The sequence below is a fragment of the Trypanosoma cruzi genome, genomic scaffold (genome assembly GCF_000209065.1).
Source record: "Trypanosoma cruzi strain CL Brener 1047053517127 genomic scaffold, whole genome shotgun sequence".
Classification (NCBI taxonomy): Eukaryota; Euglenozoa; class Kinetoplastea; order Trypanosomatida; family Trypanosomatidae; genus Trypanosoma; species Trypanosoma cruzi.
This window is the reverse complement of record NW_001849549.1, coordinates 231740-256610: the sequence shown is the minus strand read 5'-3', so window position 1 is coordinate 256610 and position 24871 is coordinate 231740. Positions and strand designations below refer to the sequence as shown.

At 44.2% G+C, this 24871-nt stretch overlaps 9 protein-coding genes across 9 annotated transcripts, besides 39 other annotated features; 6 read left to right on the top strand and 3 right to left on the bottom strand.

Annotated features, from left to right (window-relative positions):
* Window positions 1-8188: a sequence feature (heterozygous, Esmeraldo-like haplotype).
* Window positions 54-989, bottom strand: Tc00.1047053511467.70 (hypothetical protein, conserved; the record flags this gene model as incomplete). Its single annotated transcript, XM_806320.1, has 1 exon — window positions 54-989. The coding sequence occupies one exon, from the start codon at window positions 987-989 to the stop codon at window positions 54-56; it is 936 nt and encodes a 311-aa protein (XP_811413.1).
* Window positions 1107-1135: a microsatellite.
* Window positions 1186-1214: a microsatellite.
* Window positions 1236-2258, bottom strand: Tc00.1047053511467.60 (hypothetical protein, conserved; the record flags this gene model as incomplete). The annotated part of the gene is made up of 1 exon (XM_806319.1): window positions 1236-2258. The coding sequence occupies one exon, from the start codon at window positions 2256-2258 to the stop codon at window positions 1236-1238; it is 1023 nt and encodes a 340-aa protein (XP_811412.1).
* Window positions 2302-2347: a sequence feature (T-rich).
* Window positions 2366-2429: a sequence feature (AT_rich).
* On the bottom strand, window positions 2563-5172 carry Tc00.1047053511467.50 (hypothetical protein, conserved; the record flags this gene model as incomplete). Its single annotated transcript, XM_806318.1, has 1 exon — window positions 2563-5172. One exon carries the CDS (start codon window positions 5170-5172, stop codon window positions 2563-2565), a length of 2610 nt encoding a protein of 869 aa, XP_811411.1.
* Window positions 5204-5254: a sequence feature (T-rich).
* Window positions 5457-5674: a mobile genetic element.
* Window positions 5457-7787: a mobile genetic element.
* Window positions 7967-8001: a microsatellite.
* Window positions 8074-8103: a microsatellite.
* Window positions 8167-8214: a sequence feature (AT_rich).
* Window positions 8189-10935: a sequence feature (areas merged during assembly that could not be assigned to a particular haplotype. This can correspond to areas where the two haplotypes were merged or to regions with more than two copies in the genome that were merged during assembly.).
* Window positions 8271-8306: a microsatellite.
* Window positions 8359-8382: a microsatellite.
* Window positions 8476-9288, top strand: Tc00.1047053511467.30 (hypothetical protein, conserved; the record flags this gene model as incomplete). Its single annotated transcript, XM_806317.1, has 1 exon — window positions 8476-9288. One exon carries the CDS (start codon window positions 8476-8478, stop codon window positions 9286-9288), a length of 813 nt encoding a protein of 270 aa, XP_811410.1.
* Window positions 9623-9652: a sequence feature (AT_rich).
* Window positions 10266-10304: a microsatellite.
* Window positions 10526-10553: a microsatellite.
* Window positions 10735-10764: a sequence feature (AT_rich).
* Window positions 10798-10828: a microsatellite.
* Window positions 10833-10926: a microsatellite.
* Window positions 10936-11400: a sequence feature (areas merged during assembly that could not be assigned to a particular haplotype. This can correspond to areas where the two haplotypes were merged or to regions with more than two copies in the genome that were merged during assembly.).
* Window positions 11120-11160: a microsatellite.
* Window positions 11161-11186: a microsatellite.
* Window positions 11221-11241: a sequence feature (AT_rich).
* Window positions 11242-11267: a microsatellite.
* Window positions 11268-11286: a sequence feature (AT_rich).
* On the top strand, window positions 11321-18892 carry Tc00.1047053511467.20 (hypothetical protein, conserved; the record flags this gene model as incomplete). Its single annotated transcript, XM_806316.1, has 1 exon — window positions 11321-18892. One exon carries the CDS (start codon window positions 11321-11323, stop codon window positions 18890-18892), a length of 7572 nt encoding a protein of 2523 aa, XP_811409.1.
* Window positions 11401-13539: a sequence feature (areas merged during assembly that could not be assigned to a particular haplotype. This can correspond to areas where the two haplotypes were merged or to regions with more than two copies in the genome that were merged during assembly.).
* Window positions 13540-13823: a sequence feature (haploid, non-Esmeraldo-like haplotype).
* Window positions 13824-24871: a sequence feature (heterozygous, non-Esmeraldo-like haplotype).
* Window positions 19101-20282, top strand: Tc00.1047053511467.16 (hypothetical protein, conserved; the record flags this gene model as incomplete). The annotated part of the gene is made up of 1 exon (XM_806322.1): window positions 19101-20282. The coding sequence occupies one exon, from the start codon at window positions 19101-19103 to the stop codon at window positions 20280-20282; it is 1182 nt and encodes a 393-aa protein (XP_811415.1).
* Window positions 20282-20314: a microsatellite.
* Window positions 20319-20356: a microsatellite.
* Window positions 20431-20453: a microsatellite.
* Window positions 20452-20488: a microsatellite.
* Window positions 20622-20646: a microsatellite.
* Window positions 20898-20942: a microsatellite.
* Tc00.1047053511467.13 (hypothetical protein, conserved) lies at window positions 21001-21282 on the top strand (the record flags this gene model as incomplete). Its single annotated transcript, XM_806321.1, has 1 exon — window positions 21001-21282. The coding sequence occupies one exon, from the start codon at window positions 21001-21003 to the stop codon at window positions 21280-21282; it is 282 nt and encodes a 93-aa protein (XP_811414.1).
* Window positions 21329-21359: a microsatellite.
* Window positions 21810-21832: a microsatellite.
* Window positions 21908-21958: a microsatellite.
* Tc00.1047053511467.10 (hypothetical protein, conserved) lies at window positions 21986-22783 on the top strand (the record flags this gene model as incomplete). Its single annotated transcript, XM_806315.1, has 1 exon — window positions 21986-22783. One exon carries the CDS (start codon window positions 21986-21988, stop codon window positions 22781-22783), a length of 798 nt encoding a protein of 265 aa, XP_811408.1.
* Window positions 23783-23802: a microsatellite.
* On the top strand, window positions 24099-24871 carry Tc00.1047053511467.4 (hypothetical protein, conserved; the record flags this gene model as incomplete). The annotated part of the gene is made up of 1 exon (XM_806323.1): window positions 24099-24871. A coding segment is annotated over one exon (773 nt), but the record flags the coding sequence as incomplete, so codon positions are not given.

Genomic DNA, 24871 nt, shown 5'->3' with positions numbered 1-24871 from the left:
CGTATCATTACATTTTTTCTTGTATTCTATGAAGTTTCTATTTCTGTCGTGTTTCAGGAAGAAACAAATATGCTCCCGGTACTTTTTGTCGTGGAACGGTGCAAAGCTAATCTTCCAGGGACACTTAATTGATCCGCATTGTGCATCTCCCATTGCTCCACCTCGACGAGCACAAATGGGTCATTTGACGAAGCACTTTTTTCTTTCTTCAGCTGCAAGTTGTTCTGAAGGACTTGTTCTTGTGATATCCACACACCACGATTGGGCAAACTTTGCACAAAAGGATTTTTTGTAACAAACCCCGAAAGTGCATTCATCCCAAGCGGAACATCTTTTCCAAAGGCACGCCCTTTTGAACCAACTGCCCGCCGAAGATCGGGGTGCCAAAGATCCTCACAAAAAGACTCCACACTATCCATACCCGTGATAGCCGCTGTGAGACTTAGACATATGGCTTCACTTCCGTCTTTGAGTTCAAGAAAGTTGCCGAGAGCTGGGTGGTCGTTTCTAATCCAAAACGGTGACTTAAATCCTAGCTCTGCAGCAGCCGCTTGAAGGTTGTCTACAACTTCCTCTCGGGAGAAAAATAATCCAGTCAAGCCGCAGCGTGGCATGTAGCTTTGTTCTCGAAGTTCAGCTGCACGCTTCACCATGGAGGCGTGATAAAACACACGAGGCACAAAATCCTCGGCCTTTTCAGAAGGATTAATAAAATAATTTGGAAGGGGTAAAGTAAATTTTGGGGCATCTCTGATAATGGCGCCACTACCAGAGCCAGTAACGACTCTGCTGGAGAAAAAGTCTTGACGGGTTGCATTCTTCGTAAAGTGCGTGTAAGCTGTAGCATTATTTATTTTTAGTTGATCCAATATTTTCTGTGCATTATGAACTTGAAAGGATAATCCAAAGGAAGTGGCATTACACATCAATTGTAATTGGCGAAAGAGGCTTAACTGGGCAACAGGGGGAGCTTTCCGCCGGTACGCCATTAGGCCAAAAAAATCAGTTCCTTTTTTCCCCTTAATAAAATAAAATAAAGAGAAATACACGCATATAAATTAATATGATTATTAGCCAAGCATCACCAAAAACACAAGATTGCATTCAAAAAAAAAAAAAAAAAAAAAAAAAAAAACAGGTAGAACACCATAATCAACCATACAGTACCCGTAAGAACGCACAACAAATAATAATAATAATAATAATAATAATAACACAAAAACGAAAGCTGTGGCTTACAGTTTCTTCGTTATTTCTAGTTGATGATCATCTAATGCAGAAAAAAGAAGTTTTTCAAGGTCTTTCAATGCATCCACCTGTAACTGGTCAGGTTCTGTAGAGTACTCATTTCCAAACAGACGAATGCCTTCTAGAACAAGTCTATAATCCTGTCGCATTGCCTCCTTAATGGAAATAATCCTTTTCCTCTCGTCTCTCATACGCTGCTCTTCACGTTGGTACCGTAAATATACCTCCTTTTCTCTCAGTTCGAACACCTCCTTTTTGGAAGCAAGTTCTTCTTCAAGTAAACGGATTCTTTTTGCGGCATCGCCTTCAGCAGCAGATACATGTGTCCTTCGAAAAGAAATCAGGCCTACTAGTCCAAAAATTTCTTGCCGCATGATTTGAATCCGCTGAGTTGCTTCCTCTTTTTCAAGGGCAAAAAACTGCATTTCCAAATTATGCAGCGCCTCAAGTTTTTTTCTTCTTTCTTCCGTGGCCAACGCAGATATTCTCGCTTCTTCCAGAAGTTCTTCAGCTTTTTCTCGCGCGCGCAACATACGAACTCTTTCCGCCTCAATTTGCCTTTGCGCCGGCATGATTCCTGCTTCAAAAGATGCCTGATAAAATCTTAGCTCCTTTTCACGATTCAACAGCTCCTCCTCTTGTTTTTGCAGGCATTGTGCTCGACGTTCACACTCTTCCGTTTTAACCACAAGAAGTCTGGCCTGTGTATCAACGTTACACATCCTGTCTCTAATTATTTTGTCTTGCTCCATGAGCTCAGCGGCATGATTTCTCTTAGAATCTTCCATAGTGCGTTGAAGGGTATCAAATTTTAGGCGTTCTACCCTTAACTCCTCTGAATACGCGGAAACACTCTGTTGAAGGTAGGCAATTTCTAATTCAGCTTTACGCAGGCGGTCTTTCAAGATTCTCTTCGAGTGCTGTCTCTGCTGAAAGTGGTGCTGGAGAAGACTCTCCAACTCAAGACTTACCTTCACACAGGGATCATAATCCCGATTCCCCACCTTCATGATGCCACCTCGATAAGATTCGAACGGAAACACACAATCAACCAGAAATAATAAAAAAAATAAAAAAAGATAGCAGGAAAAAAAAAAAACACAACGCCACCGTAGCCATATATATATATATATATAATAAAAATAAAATAACTAATTAAAAAATGTATAAATTTAAAAAAAGTAATCAAAAAAGAACCGCTTCCCTAACCCTCCTTCCCCCATATTATTTGATCTGCAATGCATATGGACTCTCTACAAAAGGATCAGCCTCGGTTCCATTTTTTCTATCTATTATGAACCAAATATACTCCAATTACCTTGTATCCTCATTCAATACTGACCGCTTCTTCGGACGACGGAGAGGGCCCTCCGCTAAATTCAGACGTTCGACAAAGACTGGACGCTCTATTTGGTTATCGGCATTGGCAGTAACCGGTAGTTTTTTGATGCACTTTTTCAAAATAATATTCTGATGACGAAGTTGCTGCAACTCAACCTCCTGTTGAAAACATAAATCAGACAACTTTTGTATTTCGTCGGGAAATTTTCCCACACTGTCCTTCTTTAGAGATTTCAGCATTTCCTGGACGCGGTTGTATTTCTGCACAATAACCTCCCTTTCGTTTTCCAGATTCTGACGTTCCTCCAGCAATTTCTGTATCGTCTCCGTATCCTTGGAACAGCGCTGTTTGGCTTCTTCCAAGGCAGCCTTTGCCCTTTGATATGCTTCTCGTAGATTGCACTGAATATTTTCAGAGTCTCGCATAGATTTCGAAAAAGCACTCACTCTTGCTTCGGCTTCTTCATACTTCTCTATAAAATTGTTCAACTTCATTTTCATATTCTCCATTTCTTGGCGAGAAGATTTACCCAAAATTTGTAACTTCGCTTCCTGAGTTTGTAGTTGCTCTTGCAAAAGAGCTGTTTGACTGTCCGCCGTTACATGTTTCTTTTGAAGTTGTATAAAATTTAATTCTATTTTTCGCTTTTCCTCCAAAAGAACTCTCTCGCGCTGATGCATAACTGCAATCTCCTTCTTCGCATTTGACAACTCGTCCTCGGTTAGCAACAGGGTTTTGGAAATTGCCTCGTTATCAGTAGAAAGAATGTGACAGCGTTCATCCAACAAATTACTCTTCTCTTGGGACTGTCGAATAAGGTCTTCGTAACGGTGAATCTCTTTTATTAGTCTTTCGTGTTCCATTTGCTGTCGTTCGGAATCTTCCCTCATTTCGTTAAGATTAGAGTTCAGCAATTCGTCGAGTTCACCTAGCTCTCTTCGCATGGTCTCTACCTGTTCTTTAAGCCAAGTGTTGTCGTTGACAGTCTCCTCACAAGTTTCTTTCGAAGATTTTAGCTCAGATGACAACTCCACCACTTTGGACTCTAATTGCGTGATATCATTTTGCTTCGAGGAAAATCCTTTTTCCAATGCATCTAGTTTTTCGCATAGAGCGCAATTCATATCCTCCTTTTCCTTCAAAGAAGTCTCCTTTAAATTCATTTCTTTGCGCATAGTCCAAATTTGCTCATTGCTCTCATTTAACCAATTCACCAACCGAGCGCTGTAATCAGAAAACAGTAACGCCCATTCATTGCTCTGAAACACCTCCACGGTCAGCCTCTCCCCACGCTCTATATGTTCCAAGTTATTTCTTTCTGTGGATGCCAAATATACACGGAGGTTTGTGTTTTCCTTCATAACTTCCTGGAAACAAGCATCGTTTTCAGCCCTAATGTTTTTGTTTTCCTCAGTCAAAAACGTGATTTTTGCATTAAGCTCTTGTTGACGCCTTTGCTCGTTTACTCTCAGCTCGTTATACTCCAAAAGTAATGAAGAGTAGCAATCTTTTACTGCCTTAAACTCAGTGGAAAGATCTTCCTTTAATGATTTATTAAGCTCGTTTTGCGCAGTAGAAAGTTCAAGCTCCTTTTGTAAGAGCTCCACAATCTGTTTTTGGCCAATTTGCGCATCTTGAAGTTCTGCTATATCTTGTTCTAATAAACACACATGTTGAGACAGATCACCAGTCGTTTTATCATACTCCTGACGCAAGGATGACAATTCATTAGACTTTTTATGGAATTCTGTTTCAAGCAAAGTCTTTTCTTTGCGCAAAAGATTTATTTCCTCTTCAAGCTCCTGGTGCTTCGTTTGTAAAAAAGAATTACTTTGAATATGGTGCTTTGCTTCAGCCAAAATGACGTTTACGTAGAGTGTTCCCCACTGAAAAACAATTTCATCCCTAGCGTGACGCTCCTCTTCATCAAGTAACATTTTATAAGAAAACTGATGCAGCAACTGTTGACGGCCAGCTAATTTATCCTCAAGAAGTCCAATAAAGTTTTTTGCCTTAAAATGAGCTGCTTCTAAGCGACAATTCTCTTCTCGAAGTTCAGCCGCAGTCTCAACCAGCGTATCCCTCTCCTTTCTCAAGGAATTCACCTCTTCTACAACCTGTTTCATTTCCAAATCCATCTTGCTTACAAGATTTTCGTAATGAATATTCTGCTGCGATGCAGAAGCAAAATCTTTTTCGATTGCTGCCAACCTTGCAGCATGATCGTCTTGAGCTTTTTTAAGACGATGTAACTCCTCGACTTGTAAGCAATTTGCCGCATCTGCATCTTTTAAACAATGCTGGAGATCATCATTTCTATTCTTACTTATAAGCAGATCATTTTTTAAAGCCCCAATTTGCGACAACGATTCATCTAGTTTCGTCTGCAGTTCACTAGACTTCGCAACCCATTGAGCGACAACATCATGTGCCTCCTTCTGCAAAGCGTCTATATCACATTCAAGTGCTTCTTTTTGTTGAACTGACTCAGAAAGGTGATGTTTGCACTGACACAGCTCTTTTTCTAACTGAATAATTCTTTCTTTCATTGCATCAGAAATGCGGTCTTGTTTAGAAGCCATGTGTGTAATATTCCACAAATCGATCAACGCTAAAAACAAAGGTAATCAACAACAACAACAAAAAAAAAAAAAAAAAAAGCAATGATCAGATTATTATGAAAAAAAAAAGAGCGTGAAAAGGCGGCCAACGTTCAATTCATTCATAAAAAAACATCTTCAAGCAGCCATCCCGTGAAAGAGAAAAGGAACATACTTTACTTGAGCAGAAGTCCATCCATAAGTATTAACATTCAAAAAGCTACAAAAAAAAACGCCCCAAAAGCCGCATGCACACAAAAAAAGAGAATAATCTTCCGGGCTGTTGGCCGGATCCAGAAATAACCTATGGAAACCAAACAAGTTAGGAAAAAAGGTTCGTTAGTTAATTGCCTCAATGTTTTCTTTTCATTATATAAAATTCTGTGGACCACTAGCATGGTGCTTTGTCCTCAGTTAGGATCTGAAATATTATTACTTACGAAGTGGCAGACTTTGGGGTCCTCCAGCCACGCGATCCCGCCGCTTCTCTTCGTCAATTCCTGAAGTGTAAAAACACGACCGCGTGACACGCCGTCTGCGGGGTTTTCTGCTGACCGTACGTATGCAAAGGATACCTGTATTCCGCGTAAGTCCAAAAACCATATATCCGTTGCAGCTCACACGTCATGGCGTGTAATTTCGAGCTGCCTTTATTCGCCGCTCCTTGCAGCGAAGTGTTGTCCACCCAAACGTCCATGGTGGATGGCAAGATGGCGGAAAAGGCCGATAAGGCTAAGCGTACCGCGCGCGCCTCGGCTTGCATGATAAGAAAGGTCTCTTCCATTTCCCTCCGGCAATTTTAACGTCGCCGGAGTCTGGAATTAAAACGGCTCCCATCCATGGAGCGATGCGTCCGTGATGACGGTGGCAGATGCCTTTTCAGTGGGCTTGATGATTCAACCACAATTATTCCCGATGATGTGTCGCAATCCCTCGCCCAAACCAACCGCTGAAGGCGGAAGGTTGACCGGGGATGTCTCCATCACAATCCCCGATTAAGTGCGGATAATCGCCGTCGCACTGCCTTAATGAAAAAGTAGTATGCACATAAACGCGTGCCCAAAATGGCGGCCGCATACAAAAAGCGTGACGCCGTAACCTCCAGTTCCGCGATGGTTGAAGAATTGAGTGCCGGCATGGCGCACACAGACCGGACAAACTTTTCGCTCAGGTATGCCGCGCGGTGAGTGATCAAACTTCACCCCAGAAAGGTGTACTGCGTAGCGCCCGATTCGCGATCCTCCCCTGTCGTGGCGTGACAACTGTCCGCATTACGAAGCACTTGGGCTTCCCACAATGTCGCATCGCTCTTCGACCCTGCAATGCGTATATTACCGATCCATACGACGATACGCACCAATGGAGGCGCAGCCCAAAGGCGGTGAGCCACCGTCGTCACCCCCGCAATTGCCGAAGTAATAATCTGGATGATTTCTGGACTGGCCTTGTGTCCCATAGGGAGCCGTGTAAGCTCCACCAGCGTGCCGTCCTCCACGCGGCATCGAAAGAGATGCCGAGTCTCCCGCGGTAAAGACTTGAAAAAAGGATGCCTTTAAATCCAGGCAGGAAGCGGCCTCAGCCATTACAGGCAGCAAATAATGGGAAATGTGTAAAAGAGGAAAATCAGCCTCATAAGGGTCGTCTCTGTTCTTGTCACGTGGCCACGCGATCCATCGTCGTCGCAAACCGGTGGCTTTCTCCTCCACAACCGAAAAAGGTATTATCCATCCGCTTGTTCTTGCAGACAAAGCGTCCTCGATAATTCCTGCTTCCTTCAACAAACGCGCGTCAGCGACTGGAATCCTCCGTGAGCCTTCGCACGCCTTACCGGAGGAGGATTGAGGGAAAGGGACCGCCCGACGAGTCCCCAAACTTGCATGAGCCTCTCCGATGTAGCCGGGTTGAACCGGCTCATGATCCACTTTGGTATTCAATACAGGCACGTTGACTTGCTGTAACGGGATAGCGTGTTCATCTTGTGGGGTGGTCGGACGCGTCCTTGTCGCGCTTCCCGTTATTGTAGCAGCATGATGATGAAAATCATGAAAAAAACGCCCCTCCGCTCTCAACCAGGGTTACTGCCCTTCCGCAGTGTCTCCCTTCACATCAATGCGGCCAGCGACGGCACCTGGGTCAGCATTGTGGTGTACCTCCCCAAATATCAAACAGTATTCTGGGGAAGTTCGAACGGATCGACGTGCTTCGCCAACTGCGAGATCACGTGTGGCTTCAAATTGTATGTCTCCACGGTTTGAGCGGCGTGCCGCAACGCGCCGCGTTTTATGGAATGCGCCGTGGCATTTTAAGAAGCCAGAGCTCGTTCGACTTTGGCAGTCGTCAGATTCGTGAGCTTTTCGTTTTCTTGAAGTGTCCTGCATAAATTTATAATGTCGAAGGCGTCCTGCCCTCGTACCCTCACGAACCGCGAGGCGCGGTGGGGATCCGCCCTTGCCGTCTTCGGCGCCACGGGCCAATCCAAAATTATGGTCCCGTCCGCCTCCAGTGTGAAAATTTTTGGGCGTTAAGGCCGCAATCTCGGAACAACGACTCGCCGTTATCCACGCAAGTCGAAAAACAACACGTCGCTTCTAATCGGTAAACGAAAGAGTTTTTTAAAAAGAGCTGGAAAATGTCAATTGCGTCAAAATTTAGAGAATTTGTTTCTGATTTTCCCTGAGAGAATATTTTTCTTGCTACAAAATGGGCACCCAATTTTTTTTTTGTTGTTGTTCAATTTGGTTTAGAGTAAGAAAGGGGAAAACTTTTTTCTAATTATTTGTTATTATTATTATTATTATTATTATTATTATTGATGATGATTTTGCCCGATTATATATATGATTGTGAGCCTCATTAAGATAATGTGATGTTATTATTATTGTTATTAATTAATTAATTCATTCATTAATTAATATGTTGTTTAATTGTAATGAGTTCTTGATTATTTGTTTTTCTCTGTGTTGACGACATGTTGTGAAAAAATCATATATATATATATATATTAATGTAACTATTTATAATTTTCCTTTTTTGGTATATGTATTTTTTTTTCTTTTTAGTACTTTTATTTACATTTATGCTTTTCCTTTTTTTTTTTTTTTTTTTTTTTTTTTTTTAATGTTGTTATCGTGTTATAGGTAGTGATTTCTAGGAGCGATTCAACAGTCGTTATTATTATTATTATTATTATTAAATTCAACTGATTTCCGTCACTTTTTGGACTTAATAGTCCTGCCCGCTACGTTGTCAATTAACAAGGTAAAATAAGGCAAAAAAAAAAAAAAAATGACCACACCTCCTCGGCAAAGGATCCGTGGGGCGTCCTTTAAACAAGAGTATCAGTCCGCAGTTGCACGAAGGCCCCGTCAACGTGCTCCGTCAATGAATCAAGAACTCAACAGTAAATGGGTTCTTCCTGAGCAAGACCCAAGATATCGGGGGAAGCTGACTTTAGCCCTCGACCTTGATGAAACCTTGGTGTATGCAAGGGAGGGACCTCTTTACGCTCGTCCTGGTCTGGATGAATTTTTCAAGCTTTGTAGGGAGAAATGTGTTGAAGTTGTTGTTTGGACGGCGGGTCTTCGAGCCTATGCTCAAGCAATTATAAGAAACATTGACAAGGGAAGGGTGATATGTCATTGCATATACCGTCACAGCAAATGGTTTACGGGTTACGCAGGATATCAAAAGGATCTATCGGCTCTTGGAAGACCTCTTGACCGAGTACTTATAATTGAGAATACCCCAGATTGTATTCGAGGATACCAACAGAATGGTATTCTTGTGGAGGACTATGAGGGTGGTGAGGCTCCTGATAATACTATTCCTGCTCTCATAGATCTTGTTCGAAATCTGTGCGATAGTTCAATGACCGTGCCTCAATTTATTGTTTCTTGTCCGATGTTAAAACACGCTTCCATTCAGACCGATCTTGGAGATTTTATCAATGTTTATAAATTGGATGTGGCGGTTTGGAAGCCAGGAGAGCATGTTCGTATCAATCGTGATTTGGCTCCCTTGGCTGGACGAGCATCGCAGGATGAATTTCCCAGCACAACTGGAGTTGCTAGAGGTGGCGTAGCTGGAACACGTCAGTGAGTTGGATGGGGGAAAAACGTGCCGTTGTTTCTTGATTGCTATTTTCCCCTTTATTTTCAGAGTTTTTCTAGCTGTTATATTGTTAGTATGGGGTAGTGTATGGAGTGACTGGTTGTGTTGACGCACCTTTGCTGGTGCTGTGTATGATACGAGAACGGATGGAGGAAATGAAAAGCGGGACGAAACAACACACAAGGGAAATGATCGAAAAGAAAATGTATGTGCTAATGGAGCAAAATGACTCATGTATTTTGGGTGTTATCTACAGTAGCGCTAAGGAGTATACTTTCGGCACTATTTACGACTATTTTCCCAAAAAATTGCTGCATAAAACAATATATAAATAAATAAAAAGTTAAAAAAAGAAAAAAGCGGAAAATATGGGGCCAATATTGCTGTTTACGTTGTGGTATTTTATTCCCAACGTAATTTTTTTTTCCGTTTTTATTGCTCGTTGGAGGTGATAATGTTAATCAAAAATGTGGAGAAAGGAGGAGCAAGGAAAAGAAAAAAAAAGTAGGCCGAGGGCGAATGGTATCTTTTTTTTTTTTTTTTACTTTTTCTGACTAGTCGGAGCGAAATTATTTTAACACTATAATTCTGGCCAGAAAAATCTTTTTATCTGTATGTCTTGCCGGTTATACTTTTACCTATACACCCTTCAACTCTTCTTTTGTAATGTCGATTTCAGTAAGCTTTACTGACGTCTGAATTTGATCTTTGAAGAGTGGTCTTTTGAAGGATCTCCTTTGAAGAAAGGCGGAATTAGGCATTGCGATCTGTTTGCATTAGACAAAAACGCTGTGCTGTTTGGTCTTCGACAAGGCCATAGCGTCTATTATTTTATTGAATTGTTAATACTCAGATTTTTTGGGTTAGACACAGTTTTCAGAATGTAAATTATTTTTTTTTCCTGGTTATCATTGTTTTTGCTTGTGTTCATTGCTTTTCTTTCTTGGTCCTTATTATTATTATTATTTTTTTTTTATTGTTTTTTTTTTTCTTTTTTTTTTTTTAGATCATATTACATAGCGATTGAATTTGAAAAAATGACAAATGAGGCTGGAAAAGTGAGGAAATAGCCCACCGGTGCGCGTTTCAGCGCCTTCAATGCGTTGATTCTTGTTGGGAGGGTGGTATTGCGTAGATGTTTCTTTGTTTTTGTGGCCGTGCTTTTGTTGTTGGTACATATCACTGACTGATGTTACAACGGAATTTTTGTCGTATCGTTCTTTCCAAAAAAAAAAAAAAAAAAAGAAGAAAAATTGTGGTGACTGTTTCTTATTATTGTATTCAAAATTGGTTTACTGCTGTAGAAACAAAGCACGTATATATGTGTTTATACGCATGTTTAATGTAACTTCCAATGGTAATAAAAGGAAATACTTGACTGCCATTAAATGAAGTATACACTTTGGCTGGAAAACGGATATGCGGATATGTATCTTTTATTTTTTTATTTTTATTTTTTTTTTTCTGTCAGTATTCTTTTCGTGTGAAGAAAGTAAGTATTAATACTATTATTATTATTGTTATTATTGCCTTTTATTTATTTATTTATTTATTGATTGATTGATTGCATAGATATATTGACTTAGTTATTTATTTATTTATTTTATTTTATTTTATTTATTTATTATTATTATTCTCAGCATTTTTGCTAGGTACATAATCGGCTTATGAGATGTGTTCCATGGAAAGGTGGATTTTTTTAAAACCTTACCGTGGTCAAATTTGACAAACAAGAAAAAGAAACAGTGGTTGCCGTTTTAATATCTCACATCTTGAGAAAAGGATATATTCTCCAACTTTTTTCTAATTATTATTATTATTATTCATTTATTTATTATTTATTTATTTATTTATTTATTTTTATTTTTATTATTAATAATATTATTTTTTTTTTTGTGTGTGTATTATTACGGTGATAACAATAATATAATAATAATAATGATTATATTATATTATATTATTATTATTATTATTATTATTTTATTTGGTTGTTACGAAGCGTAGAAGTGTTATTTTTTTGATGAGCAATGGACCACCCGACAGGGGTCGGAATTCCCCAGTTGATAATGTCGATATTGACTGGGCGGCTCTTGCTGCACTCCCTTTTGACGAGTGGGAACGTACACCAAACATTCCTGATCTGAATGAGTGGGTTCAGAGAGCTTCCAGAATAAAATGGAGTGTAGAAGATGAACATTTTTCTCAGCCACAATATACAACTGCCATTGTGCGTTTGCTGCGTCTAATTACAGTGCACTTTGTTCACAAGTTAGAACGTCTTCATCAAGAGAAGGAAGAACTGGAGCGTTCTGCATCTGCTGCACGGGATGCTGAGGAAGCTATTAGGGCTCGTGTAGAGCTACTACGGAGGGAAAATAATGACCTTTGTGTATTACTGGAGCAGAAGGGGATTACTCGAGACGAGGCAGGGGAAATGTTACCTCTCTATATTTCGGATTCTGGTGCAGAAAAAAGACGTGTTAAAGAGAAACTGGAGAAATGTGCAAGGGAATTGGATCGTTTGAAGCAAGAAAACAAGGAACTTCGCCACATAGTCCGGCGTTATAATGAAGAAAAACGCCAGATGGCGAGTGAAGACAGAAAGTTTCGTCTTGAATACGAGCATCTTGCCTCAAAACACAAGCGGCTCATGGAAAAGTTTAAGAAGACTGATGAGATGCTGCAGGAATTTCGAAGTTCAGAAAAAGCTAGGGGGCGAGATGAAGAAACTGAACTGCACCAACTGCGTCAGAAGTTGCGGACTCTTCAGCAGGAGAATTACGATCTAGTTCAGTCACGTGACCGTGCCGAGGAGCTTTGTGAAAAGAGGGAAGCAGAAGCGCTGCGGGACATGAGTGAGTTGCAACAGCTTCACCATGATATCGTGGAGGAGGAAAAGCAACGTTCTCAAGGTTTGGCGGAGGAGTTGCAGAAACTGCGACATGATAGTCAATGTCGTATAGAAAAGGCCGTTCAGGAACTACAGCAATCGGTAAAAGATTTGGAGGAGGAAAATTCTACACTGCGAAAACGGTTGGAACGACGTTTTGGGGTTGGACATCTGTCTGACCGCGACACCACGGAAAACAGTGAGAGTGTTGGGAAGAATTCGTTGTCTGTCGGTGCAAGCATGTCTTCGTTTCCTCCAAACATTTCCCCTCATTCCAAATTTGAGTCGGACAGTCGCACCAGGCAAAGGTTAATAGCGGATCGACAGCGACTTCAACAGGAGAATGATCGACTTGCAGCAGAGTTACAACAAATGGAAATTCGAGCTGAATCACGGGATGCGGAAATCATTAAAATTCAACGTCTACTGAAGGAATACGAACGCGGTGATGAAGGCCTTCATCGCCTACGCGGGGAGTTGGCCGATTCTAACCGATCCATAGAACTACTTCAAGATGAAAACGCGCAACTACATGAGAGGCTTAACGCAATGGAGGATTCTTTAACATTTTCTAATGCCCTTCAGGAATTGTGCATCCGCATAGGTGTCACACAAGAAGAAATTGACCGTCTTCGTCCAAAAAACACGCCACTATTTAGTGAAGTGGAAACGCTACGAGAAGAGGTGGCCACATTAAAGGATGAAGTAGTGTGGCTGGAAAAGGAGCGCCGACATTGGATGGACAAGGTTCGTTTGAAGCCGTTGCTTGACACGAAGCTTCGACTCAAGTTGGGCCTTTCCACAGAACAACTGAGGCAGCTAGACCAGATGGTGGATCAGATGAAGTCAGGAAGACTGATCATCGAAGAGGACGCAGAGGATAACTACAAGGAGAAGTATTTCCAAGAACTGCAGCTTCGGCGAAAAGAGATGGAACGTTTTAACGCTTTTGTCCGTCATCGAATTGAGGAGGTTTTGCGAGAAGTGCTTGGAATAACGGATTTAAAATCTGAATCAGAAGCAAAGTCGGCGTTAAATGCTCTGCGGGAGCGTTTTGACTTTATCACCACCCTTCCACCAATGGGCTCGACAGAAGAGCCACCATTAGATGCCGCGCAGTTGCGTATGCAGCTTCAAAGCGCAGCACAACTTTTGGAGCAGTCAGAGCTCACTATCAAGGAACATGCGGCTTCTCAGGCGGTGCTGTGCGAACAACTGGCAGCTGTGACGGCAGAGCGGGACATGCTGATAGGCGAACGTGATCAATACCGTGCCGCTGTTTTTGAATCACTAGGGACCACACCGTATGCCGTAACAAAAGCTCAGCGGCACGAGTCAAATGTGGGAAAAATGGAGGGCCCTTCTTCTTTGGCAGCTCCCGTTTTTGGGGGTGCCAGCGATGCCCCTTGTTTACCGTCATTGCCTGCTGTGCAGAAGGAGAATTTGGCTTCCCCGAGATCTCCCTTTTTCGCTTCCCTTTTGCAAACCTTTGAGGAACAACTTCGGGTGAAGGATGAGCTTATTGCCTCTCTTAAAGGGACCGTTGAGGCGGCAAAAAATGGGGCGGCGCAGCATCGTGAGGCAAAAATAAAAGCAACGGAGCAACTCTCAGAGGCGTGCGCGGCGCAGGAGGACCTCCGGAATCAACTATTGGCGATCCAGCAAATGAATGAGGAGCTCCGCGGCAAATTGGATGAAAAAAACAAGATTGTAGAAGATCTGCAAGAAGCGATGCAGCGTCTTGAATCGGACAATACACGCCAAATTTTTCAAAAGATTGTTGTGCTAAGACAACGTGAGGGAAAATTATTAGAGCGTTTGCGTCGTGCAAGAGAAACTCAAGAAGAGGCGTTGAGGTCAGAGCGAGCGATGCGGGAATACGTCGATACCACCTTTAAGTCTCTTAAGGAGGCGTTAGATAATACGTCTACAGGATTTGTTCTCCCGCGTTCTTCCGGTGTTATTTGCGTAGAGAAAGATGTTCTTGAGGAAGTCCAACAGCGGTTTGAAGGGGCGTTACGAGGAAAATTCTTCAAGGAGGACTCTGCATACCTTTTGCAGCTTCATGAAATCTATCGTAACATGGAACAAATGGAAGAACTGAACATCTTACGAGTCCGTGAAAAAGATGGGGAAAAAAAAATTGAAGAGATGAAAATTGAGATGAATGAATTGCGAGCTGAATTGGAGTGTCTCCGGAAAGCGCATGAAGAATCCCCCGACACGCACCGGAATGAAGCTTCGGAGGCCGCAAGATGGGAAACAGAGGCCACAACATTACGTCAAAAGTGTACGCTTTACATGAGACGTTGCGAGGACAAGGAACGAGAGGTGTCTACACTCGAAGCTGAACTTGGGGAGGCCCGGGAAGAGTTGGCGTTTTTGCAGGAACACATACATAATCTCAGTTGTGGCAGTCGGAACGACAACACAACGGGTGTCACGCGGAAGCTGGGTGTTGTCCTTCAGGAGCAAAAAGAAGAAATGTCACGACAACAACAAAAACAAGATGAAGAAGAACTGCAAATAAAGCAGCAGTGTGAAACGAAGCAAATTTGTCACGGGACCACTGTGGATAACAAGGTGCGGCAACTAGAACGCGATGTGGCTCGTCTGAAGTCCATCAATTTGGGTCTTTTGCATCACTCTCTCGATTTACAAGGAGAATTCAAGCGTCTGGAGATTCAACTAGAGGCCACAAAGCAAGAACTCTCGCTCGTACGAGACGCGGGAGATTCCAGGAAAATAAGCGACTTTGTATCTGCTGCTATTCAGCAACATGCAGCGTTACGTAGGCAAAGTGAGTTATCGTTGCTTCGGGCAAAACGGACCCGAATGCAACTTTATGCCTCCGAGGCAAATCTGCGTGTGGCGGTGAATGAGGCTACCTCGTACAGGCTTAGTGCGTTTCGTCTCTACCGGACCTATGTTGCACAGATGGTGTCTGTTTTGGACTATGTTCGTGGCCTGCAACGAGGAGTGAAGGGTAGTATTTCTCCGCATCGTGTTGCAATGATGCACAAACGTTTTGTTGACGCTATTGCAGATGTTGAGCGCGGCCAGGCCAGACAAATTGAGATGGCTTCAAAGCTCGCTGAGAGTGACGGAATGGTAAACCTTTTGCAGCAGCAATTAGATCTTCTCAAAGCAAAGGACTTTGAGGAGCGCCAAGATGCACTTCACGCCAAACTGTTGACTTCCCTTTCTGCTGTTCGCGAAAAAGACATGCGGCTTGTGGAGCTACAGGAGGATCATCAGTACATGCAACAAAAATTGAAAAGGGCTGAGTCGCACATACAAAATTTGACCGAGGAATTGGCTCGTTTAGAGTTGCGGGCCAGTGGTGGTGTCTCACTAAATGAAGACATACTTCAGAACCTCTTGCAATTAAAGGAAACTGTCTTTGCAAAGGTGGAATCGCCGGCACTCATTATGCAATCCAGTGGAGGTGGCTTATGTGACATGGATGACGGGGGTGCAGACACCGCAATTCAGGAGTACAAACTGGCACTTGACAAACAGGCGGAATTAAAACGGGAATTAAACTTGCTTAGGAAGCGATGGGAAAACGAAGTTTCCGAAAGCAAGAAGGCGCGTACCGAGACAGAGTCCCTAAAGGAGGAAATGAATCACCTCAGGGGACGTCTGCAGTACGCGCAACGACAATTGGAGGAAGAACGACAAAAGGGAGAGGAGCGCGAGCGGCGAATTATACGATCACATGAAGCACAAGTAGAGGTAACACGTCGTGCAGCAGAACACAACAGCCAGTGTCTTCGGGACATGTTACAGAATAAAGAAGCATGCATCAAACAGCTTCAAGAACAGCTTCAATCAGAGCGAAGAAAGTATCTTGAGTATCAGCTTGAAGAATCTTCACGCATGGAGCGATTACATGATCACCTCTTCAAGGAGAATAGCGCCATGATGGAGCGTTTCCGCGAGGCCATTGACGGTGTGACGGAGAACTACACGTATAACACAACGGCACAAGGGGCGACTGTGTGTGACGCATCACCGGATGGAGTGGCAGCACAACTTGCACTGCTTACGAAAGAGACATTACGTCTAAAGGCGGAATTAAAGGATGCACGCATGACAAACATTATGCTTGAGGCCCAACTGAACGAACAGGTGACAAAGTCACAGAATCAGCTGCTGCAGCAGCAGCAAGGACCCAATTACAGCCCTCAGCAGGCGCCACAGAAAGAAGCAACAGCTGAGGCTTCTGTGGTTGGCGTTATTAAGGATCAGAATGCTATAATAGAGAGTTTGCGTCAACGCGAATTTTCTCTTACCCGTGAAATGCAACGATACAGAAATGAGAGGGATTTGTTGGAGCAGCAGCTACATGAGGTTCGCCATACTATTGTGGAGCAGGGTGGGGTCCTGAAGAGTGTCGCAACTTTGGAAATGACAGGTTCGTCGGTGGAACAAGAATTACGGGCGCAGTTGATTTTTGTGGAGAGTCAACTTGTGGAGACGCGGGCGCAGTTGGAAGAAGAGCGGCAAAGTGCGCGCCGACTGCAGGCGGATACCAGTGGATGGCGATCTCATCTGGATGCCTTACGCGAGGAAGTTGTAAGGCAACAAGCTGACGTTGAGCGAGCTCGGCACCTTGTCGCTATGAATGAAGCTCTTAACGTCGATATGCGGCGAATGGAGGAGCAGAATGAGAAGCTTATCCTGGCAACCAAAATGCTAAAGGAGAAACTGATTGAGCAGGCACAACAACGTGGTGATGATTCACGCAAACGACAACATGAAATTGCGTTGGCGCAGCGGATGGGTTCCATTCAGTTGGAATCCACCGAAAAGTTGAGGACCGTGAACGAACGGCTACACTCGATCCAGCAGGAGCTCGAGGAGAAAGTCCGTCGAGAAGAGGAGGCTCTTAAGAAGCATGAGGAGGCACAGCGATTGGCGTATGATTTGCACCGACAGCTTCAGGAGCGAGAAGAAGAAATTTTGCGTCTTAAGCGCGAGTTGAGCGGCACCCACCCCGCGTCCCTCCATGCGGTGCGAGGCAAGCATGAAAAGGGAAGGCAACTCCTGTATACCGTGAAAGAGGAGAAACAGGACACGTATGAGAGGGAAGAAAAAATGCCAAGAAATTTCTTGAAAGTTGAAAGTGCAGAGAAGCGAGAGGAAGAAAAGGTGCAAAAGCGTCCAGCACACCGTTCAACTTCTTCTTCCTCCGCTCCCATTCGTGCATTGCTTGCGGACGCGAACGCAAACGTTATTGTCAAACCGCAGATAGCAGCAATGCTACAGCGAGAGATTGAAAAGGCGCAGAGAAACAACATGCATGAAATATCATCGTTGCGGGCGAATGTACGCCGTCTTGAAAGCGATCTGGAAGAGGCTCGTCAACAACTACGAGGAGAGCGCGATAACAGTCGCTCTCTGCGTGTCATGATTCAAAATGCCCGACGTGAACTTGAGGAAAAGGAGCTTGCTCTGGCACGAGCGTCTGCCAGTCGGCAGCAACGTGCCAAGGAGCATCAGCATGTTCAAGGCAATTTTGTAACGGTTTCGAGCAAAACTCCTGTGACAGATTCTACCGCGGCCGTTTCCCCCGTGCCAAATACAGCCGTATCAGGTGAACAAGATCAGCTGCAGCGTCAACGGGAAGAAAATGAACAACTTCGACGCCAAGTTGAACGACTCAAGAAGCGTGTGGTGACCTTTGACAATGTCGTTAGTGAAGCGGAATCCTACAAGAAGGAGTTGGCAGATCTTCGGTCTCAGCATCCGGAGTCTGTGGATTCAGCTTATATGGCCTCCCCACTTGATATACGTTCCCACAAACGGATTGTTCTCCATTTAGAGAGTGTCATTGACTCGCTTCGAAGAGAGCTAAGCGTCAAGAAGGAGATGCAGATGCGCAACTTGCAAAGACGTATCGATGAGTTGACAGTGGAGAACCAACGTCTGGCGGCGGAATTGAGCAGTCGCTCTCAATTCACGCCAAATTTGCAGCCCCCTATAGCCCCGTCTAGGGCCGATAACGGAAGTGAGCGGGCAACTCTGCAGCGGGAATTATTGGAAAAGAACGGCATTATTCTTGATCTCCGCTTTGAGCGTGAGGCGCTGCAACTTAAGGTTGGACGTCTGGAGCGACACATTGAGGAAATAATTCAGGTAGACTCAACCAACACAAAACGCACGGGAACTTCACAGCAACGGAGTCGCGCCGAGGCGTTGGAGTCTTTGGTTGAAAATCTGAAGCTTGTTGTTGAGCGTCTTCAGAAGGAGAACAATACGCTGAAGTCGAAGACTGTAAGTATGTCAAAGCACATGGATCTTGTGCGAGAGCTTCGTGAACTCCGGCGAAGTGAACAAAAACTCCGCGAGCATTCGGAGATGTTGACAAAGCGCCTCTTAGAATCCGCACCTAGCGGAAGCGCCATGTCAAAACAACAAGTGACACTCCAGCGGAGGCTGCAGACGGCCCAAGCGACCATGGAGCAGTATGAGGCGGAAATGCTTGAGCTAAAACAAAAGCTTGATGATCGCCAGCACGCAGTGGAAGGGGAGGAGTTCATGCCGTCTGGGCAAAGGCATCAGGAACAGTTGCCAGAGTGGGAAAATCGCCGCTTGGTGCAGCCAATTGAGACATGGTCTCAAGACCTGCCGCCGCCTCTGCCCAGCCCGCCGGTGACACTCACCGGGGAAGATCCCTTTGGTTATCTGACATAATTTTCTGCAAAAGATAGTTCATTGAGTGTGGCATCGCCGTATCGTTTGATGAGAGAATGAAAGAACATATAGATATAGTTATTGAGGGTGTACTGTGTCTTCTTGGCGTCTCACTTTTTTTTCTTTTTCTTTTTTTTTCCCTTCTACAGAAGAAGGCAGCGGTAACTGCAATAAAGTGCTGTAAAAAACAACAACAACAAAAGGACATATGATGCCGATGCAACGCATAAACTTTGGAGATCTAAACGACGGCATTGACTGGGTGAACGCCCTCCCCCCTCATATTGTTGCACAACAAGAAAGTAACCGGGCCCTACGCGCGAGAGAGCAACCGCCTTCCTTATTTATGACGTGGCCTCTTCCGGAGGACAGTTTCCCTGTCCCATTGTCAGTGCGAACGAGGCGAGAGCCTGAAGCCCGTGGTACAGGGGCTCAGGGCAGCATTAGTCGACGTGGCGTGACAAACTTGCAAGTGGGGACCGTTCGACCGCAACGGGGTAGAGCACAACTGAGTCAGACTTTCTCGCACCACAATCAGCAGTTAGTGCCTGGGACTTCACGACAAGTTTCGGAGCAATTTGTCTCTCAACCACGATCACAAGAGCTGCGGCGACAGGCTCCCAGTATGGGTGAGGTACGTTCCACTTTTGCTCGATTGGCAAGTTCTATGATGGATTCTCATATTACCGGTATGTTATCGATGGTTGATGAGATGATGGAGATGCATCGAGGACCTTTTCAGGCTGCATTAGATGCAGCTGCTGCATTTGAAGAGAGGAATATACAGATAATTTCAACAGATGGACCCAGAGGCCATACTGAAGACCCCAGTTACACTCGCATTGAGGTGTCCATGCAAACATCATCAAATGCAGCACCTCAGTTTAGTGCTCGTGTGGAGAGGGGGGTGATGCGGCCCGGTCAGCATTCCCATAGAAACAGAAGCGGTGCTGAATATGACATTATCACAGGACGTAGGAGGGTGTCATTAGGCGTTGACGCTGCAGCAAACACAACCGGAGGGACACGCAGGGGTGGTAATGACGGTGATTGGGAGATCAATGATTTTTCATTTGAGAACTTGCTTCGGCTTGACGAAGGAAGAAGACCCACTGGTCTTCCGTTGCAACAGATTCGTGGGATGAAAGGTGTTCCCTACAGCAATCTCAAATCAAAAAACGAAACTGCGAAAGGGTCAGGAAATGCGCCCGGGGAGCATCGGGAAGAATGTGCAATATGCCTAGAGGAATTTTCCTCTGGAACGTTGGTTCTTAAGATTGGCTGTGGACACGTATTTCATCATGGTTGTCTTGTTAAATGGTTCAAGGAAAGTAATCGGTGTCCCAAGTGCAGATTCGAAATTCCACGCCAAGGGGAAAGGTTAAGATAATATATATATATATATATTTATATTTATATATAAAATAATAATAACAAAAACCAAAAAATAAAAATAAAAATAAATAAATGCCGCTTACATCTTGTTTTGTTATTATTATTGTTTTTATTTTGTAGTCGTAAGGAACTTCTTGTTGTGGTTATTATTATTATTATTGTTATTTTTCCTTTTCTTTTTTTTTTTTTTTTTTTTTTTTTCAGCATCTCTATTTTTGTGTTTATGTTTGGGTGGGAGGTGCATACCCCCTTCCACCTCCTCTTTCAAATGTATGTTCCTACGATGTATTTGCTGAATCCTTTACAACACGACGGTAAGAAGGAAAGAGGAAAATTTTTTTTTTTTTTTTTTTTTTTTTAGGGAAGTGGCAATAGTGAAACGGACACGCAAAAAAAAGAAAGGGAAAGAAGTTACATTTCTGTGGTTCTCCATCTCTCGTTGCAATAGATATATAATGCTTGCATGCATCAGCACTATTTGAACGATGTTTTTTTTTTTTTGATTGTTTTTCCCTTCCGCAGTTTATTTCCTCAACATATCTTTCCACAGTGTACAAATTTCTTTGTTGAGGCTTCTACGCACGAGGCTCTTACCCCTCCTTTCCTCTCCTTTTTTTTTTTTTTTTTTTTTTTGTCTCTCTTTTTCTTTTTGTTTCAATGTTGTTTTATGGGTTTTCATTGTTTTCCTTTTTTTTTACCCCCCTATTTTACATATGAAACAGGAAGTGCCTTTGTCTCTATTAGAAACTAGGGTGGAAGGGGGCATAGCAGGCATGAGTGCGTTCTTTGATTTTGAAACGATCGCCTATGTGCTTCTTCTTGTCATTTGCACGGCGACTTACCTGCGACAGTATCGGCCTACACTTTTTCATCGTGATCATAATGAGCTTTACCGCAAGTTTCTTTACAAGTGTAGTGTCATTGGCGATAGACTTTCTTTGTGGGTAGCGCTTGGCTGTTTTGTTATTGCGATGAGGATGCTCTTTGTGTACTAAATACACCAGAGGGAAGGAAAAGATTGGAGGGATTGCTGCGTTTGTCTTTTTTTTTTTTTTTTTTCCTTTTTTTTTTTCTATTTATTAAAGAGCGTAGCTGGTGGTGCGGGTGTATATAGAGATAGACGTTGGTGTTGTTCTTTTTGCCAACATCTTGTTTATGATGTGCGATGCGTGACCACTGTCTGCTCTTTTATACTTGTTGGTGCTACTGGGGGTGGTGGTGTGGACTTCTGATTGGTATTGGCGTCTGTGGTGTCAAGAAGAAGTTTCTTGATGTTTGTTTGTTTGCGATCGGTAGAGGCTGCTCCTGGCTTTGTTCATGTATTTCTTGTTACTTCGCTTCTCTTTTCCTTATTTGTTGTTGTTGTTGCCGGCGTGTGTTTAAATTCATCACACGCCCCTGTCACCTGTTTTTCCTTCCACCCAATTTTCGTTCTGCAGACTCATGAAAAATGCCCCCTTTCCACTTTGTTTTTGTTTGTTTCTCTCCTGATCTCTCGGTGGCAAAAAGAGGGTGTATAAATATACATACATACATACATATATAAGGGTGTGGAATTTGCCTATAAAGGGCCGGTGACATTTGTCTTGACGCATCGTTGCCGCCGTGGAAATAGGAGGGAAGCAAGCAAGCAAGCAAACAACAAACAAAAGAAAAAAAAACAATAAACAATAACCATTACGAGGAAGCGAGAAACGCATGCGGGGCTCACACTCGCTCCGGGCCGCACTGCGTCGGACAGCCGCACTGTTCACAATCAGCGATGAATATATCCCGCGTGCCTTTCCGGTGAAGTCCACAACGGGCTTGGCAGGTGTTGCAGTAGAACCGCTATGGAAGCCGAAGCTGCTTGCCGCGGCGGCAGAGTTGCAGGCGTTTTTGACCACCTCCGACATTCCGCCCGAGTCGACGTACTACAATATCGCCATGACACTCGTGAAACGCATCAACCACGGAATCAAGGAGTGCCAGGATGACTGGTGCACTTTGGAGAAGCGGTACTTCTGGGGGTGGCCCGTGGAGTACATTCTCCAGGTGACATGGAGGGAGTTGGAGACAGCGCAAAAGTGGAACGAGTGGCGTTTTTGGGAGCTGGACCCGGAGCAGGTTAAGAAGGTTGCGCGGGAAGACCAGAATATCGGTAGGGAAGGACTTGGCTACAACAGCCCCTGGGAACAAGTTGTCCGGGAGGACTTTGACAAGCGCAAGAAGGCCTTAACACAGGAAGAGATGGCAGAACTGAAGCGCATGGACACAGAACGCATGGCACGAGAGACGGCCGCGTACAAGGAACGCAAAGACCGCATTCGCGATGACTTGGAGAAGGCACGTGGTGACATGCTGAAGAAATTTTTGAATAAGCGTTTTGCCGTGGACAAGGACCTCCAGCGGATGCAGCCGGGCAAGCGTTACAGCGGCAAAACTTCGGAGGACCTCATCGCCGAGCTCAAGTCTTCGGTGCAAAACAATCCACAGAAGCAGGATCCGAAGAAGTGAAACTTGAAATCTCTGGTTAGATATGCATCACTTAGAACATTTTATTTGGTGTGATCTCTTGCTCCTGCATTTACCGCGGCTTTTTTATTCATGATTCACTGCTTTATTTTTATTTTTGCTGTGTGTGCTCATCCAGTTGACTGGAGAGGCTGGCCGTCCCTGTGTTTGTTGCATTTTTTTATGCATATGTGGAAAGGAATAAAATATGGAGTTGAGGGTGAGAAGGTTTGAAGAGGAATTGGGGGAAAGAAAGAAAGAAGGGGAGAGGAGGAAAAAAAGGGGAGGCGAAAATTTAAAAAAAATGGCATGAAACAGTAAGAGGACTAACACTTATGGGGGTTTGGATCTAGGGCGGGAAAGGATTGGAGTTTGGCTGGGTGTGGATGGGAGATTGGGTGGGAAGCTAGGGGTGTGAGTGTAGGTAGTAGACACATGAACAAGGGAGTGAGTGATGAATGAATGAATGTGACAGTGATTGATAATATATATAGAGAGAGAAGGTGGAGGGAGTGTGCAAATATGTGGGTTTATTTCTGGAAAGACAGAAAGGGACGAATTCTGTATATATCCGTTTACAATGGGTGTGATGGTTGCTTCGCGTCTTGGTGATATATGGACTCTTGTGGGTAATTTTTCTCTCTTGCCATTTTTTGCTCACTTCCACCCAGTGTCAAGTAATGACGTCACCGGAAACACCGCGTGGTATTTTAGAGGAGTGTGTTGCTGTTGTTGTTGAAAACGTTGCGGCTGGACGGTAATGAATGCCTGGGGAGGAGAAGGAAAGGACGGGTTGGTGTCTATGTGTTTGTATGTCTGTATGTTGGGTGGGTGGCCGGTGTGTGCGTTGCTGCTTTCCTGCCACACCATGCGTGTGGGTTTTGTGTGTGCGTAACGGTGTTGGAATTACGAATTATTATTGGAAGGAGTTTATGTAGCGGCTTCTTTCGCACAGACGAAGTTATTTACTTCCTTTGCGTGCGTATATATGTTTATTTCTTTTTGTTGTTGTTGTTGTTGTTTTTCCACGTGCTGTGGAGGAATATGTGGTGATGATGGTTGTGGGGGTGTTTTATTGCGGTCCTCATTTGTGAATCACCGCGTGCGTGTAATGTACATGTGTTTTTTTTGTTTCTTTATTCCTTCCCTCCCCACGCACAAGTCTTTTGGCCGGTGAAGCCAAGTCCCATCAAAACTAGTGTGTGTGTGTGTACATACTATAGTAGGAAGAAGAAGACGGAGTCATAAAGAAGAGAAGAACGGGAGGGTGAGACTGTAAATAAGTTAGCACGGCGAGGGGAAAAATATTGACGCAAACATGTCGCTTTCATTTATCGAGTCAGGGTTTGTTCCGTCTGATGGCATGCGCCGCGGTGTGGAGGCGGCAGACACCTCCGCAGCTGCCGAGCTTCTGCATCTCGCTGTACCACCGTTGATGGACGCTGGAGGCAAGACACGTGTTTGCGTGGCCTTTTACGAGGCGGCTCAGTGCCCTTTTGACAGCCGTTGTGAACATGCGCATCACTTCTCCGAGCTGAACGGATACACGCAAAACAAACTCCTTGAGACGGTGCCGGTAGAGAGCATCCCGAAGCACTTTGTGGCGCCACTTAACAGCAACAGCAGTAGCGGAAACAACAAAAACGATCGCACGTTTTACGCGACGGATGGAAACGCCGCCAATTACACCGCGACGGCTGCCGTAGACGGTGGTGTTGCCCACCGTTCACTGGGTGGCGAGCACGGTGAGAAGGAGAAAACGAGCACCAATCGTCGCAGTAAGCGGACTGCTCGCCTGTATGATATCAGCGGCAGCAACACGAATTTGTGTGATAACTCCTTGTCAAGTCTTGCCTCCAGCACCGACACGCTCCTCCTCCTCGGCAGCGTACACGACTCAAAGGACGTCTCACCGCAAAAGGGGACGCGCCGGGATGAGGGCATGGAAGCATTTCGCATTCGCCTTCCACCGCGCTGCCGTTACCCACACCGAAACACGCGCGGCACGTATTATGATGTCCTTGGCATCCAACGCACCGCGACGCAGGAAGAAATATTGCGAGTTACCGCCGTTGGCAAAAGGAGTACAAA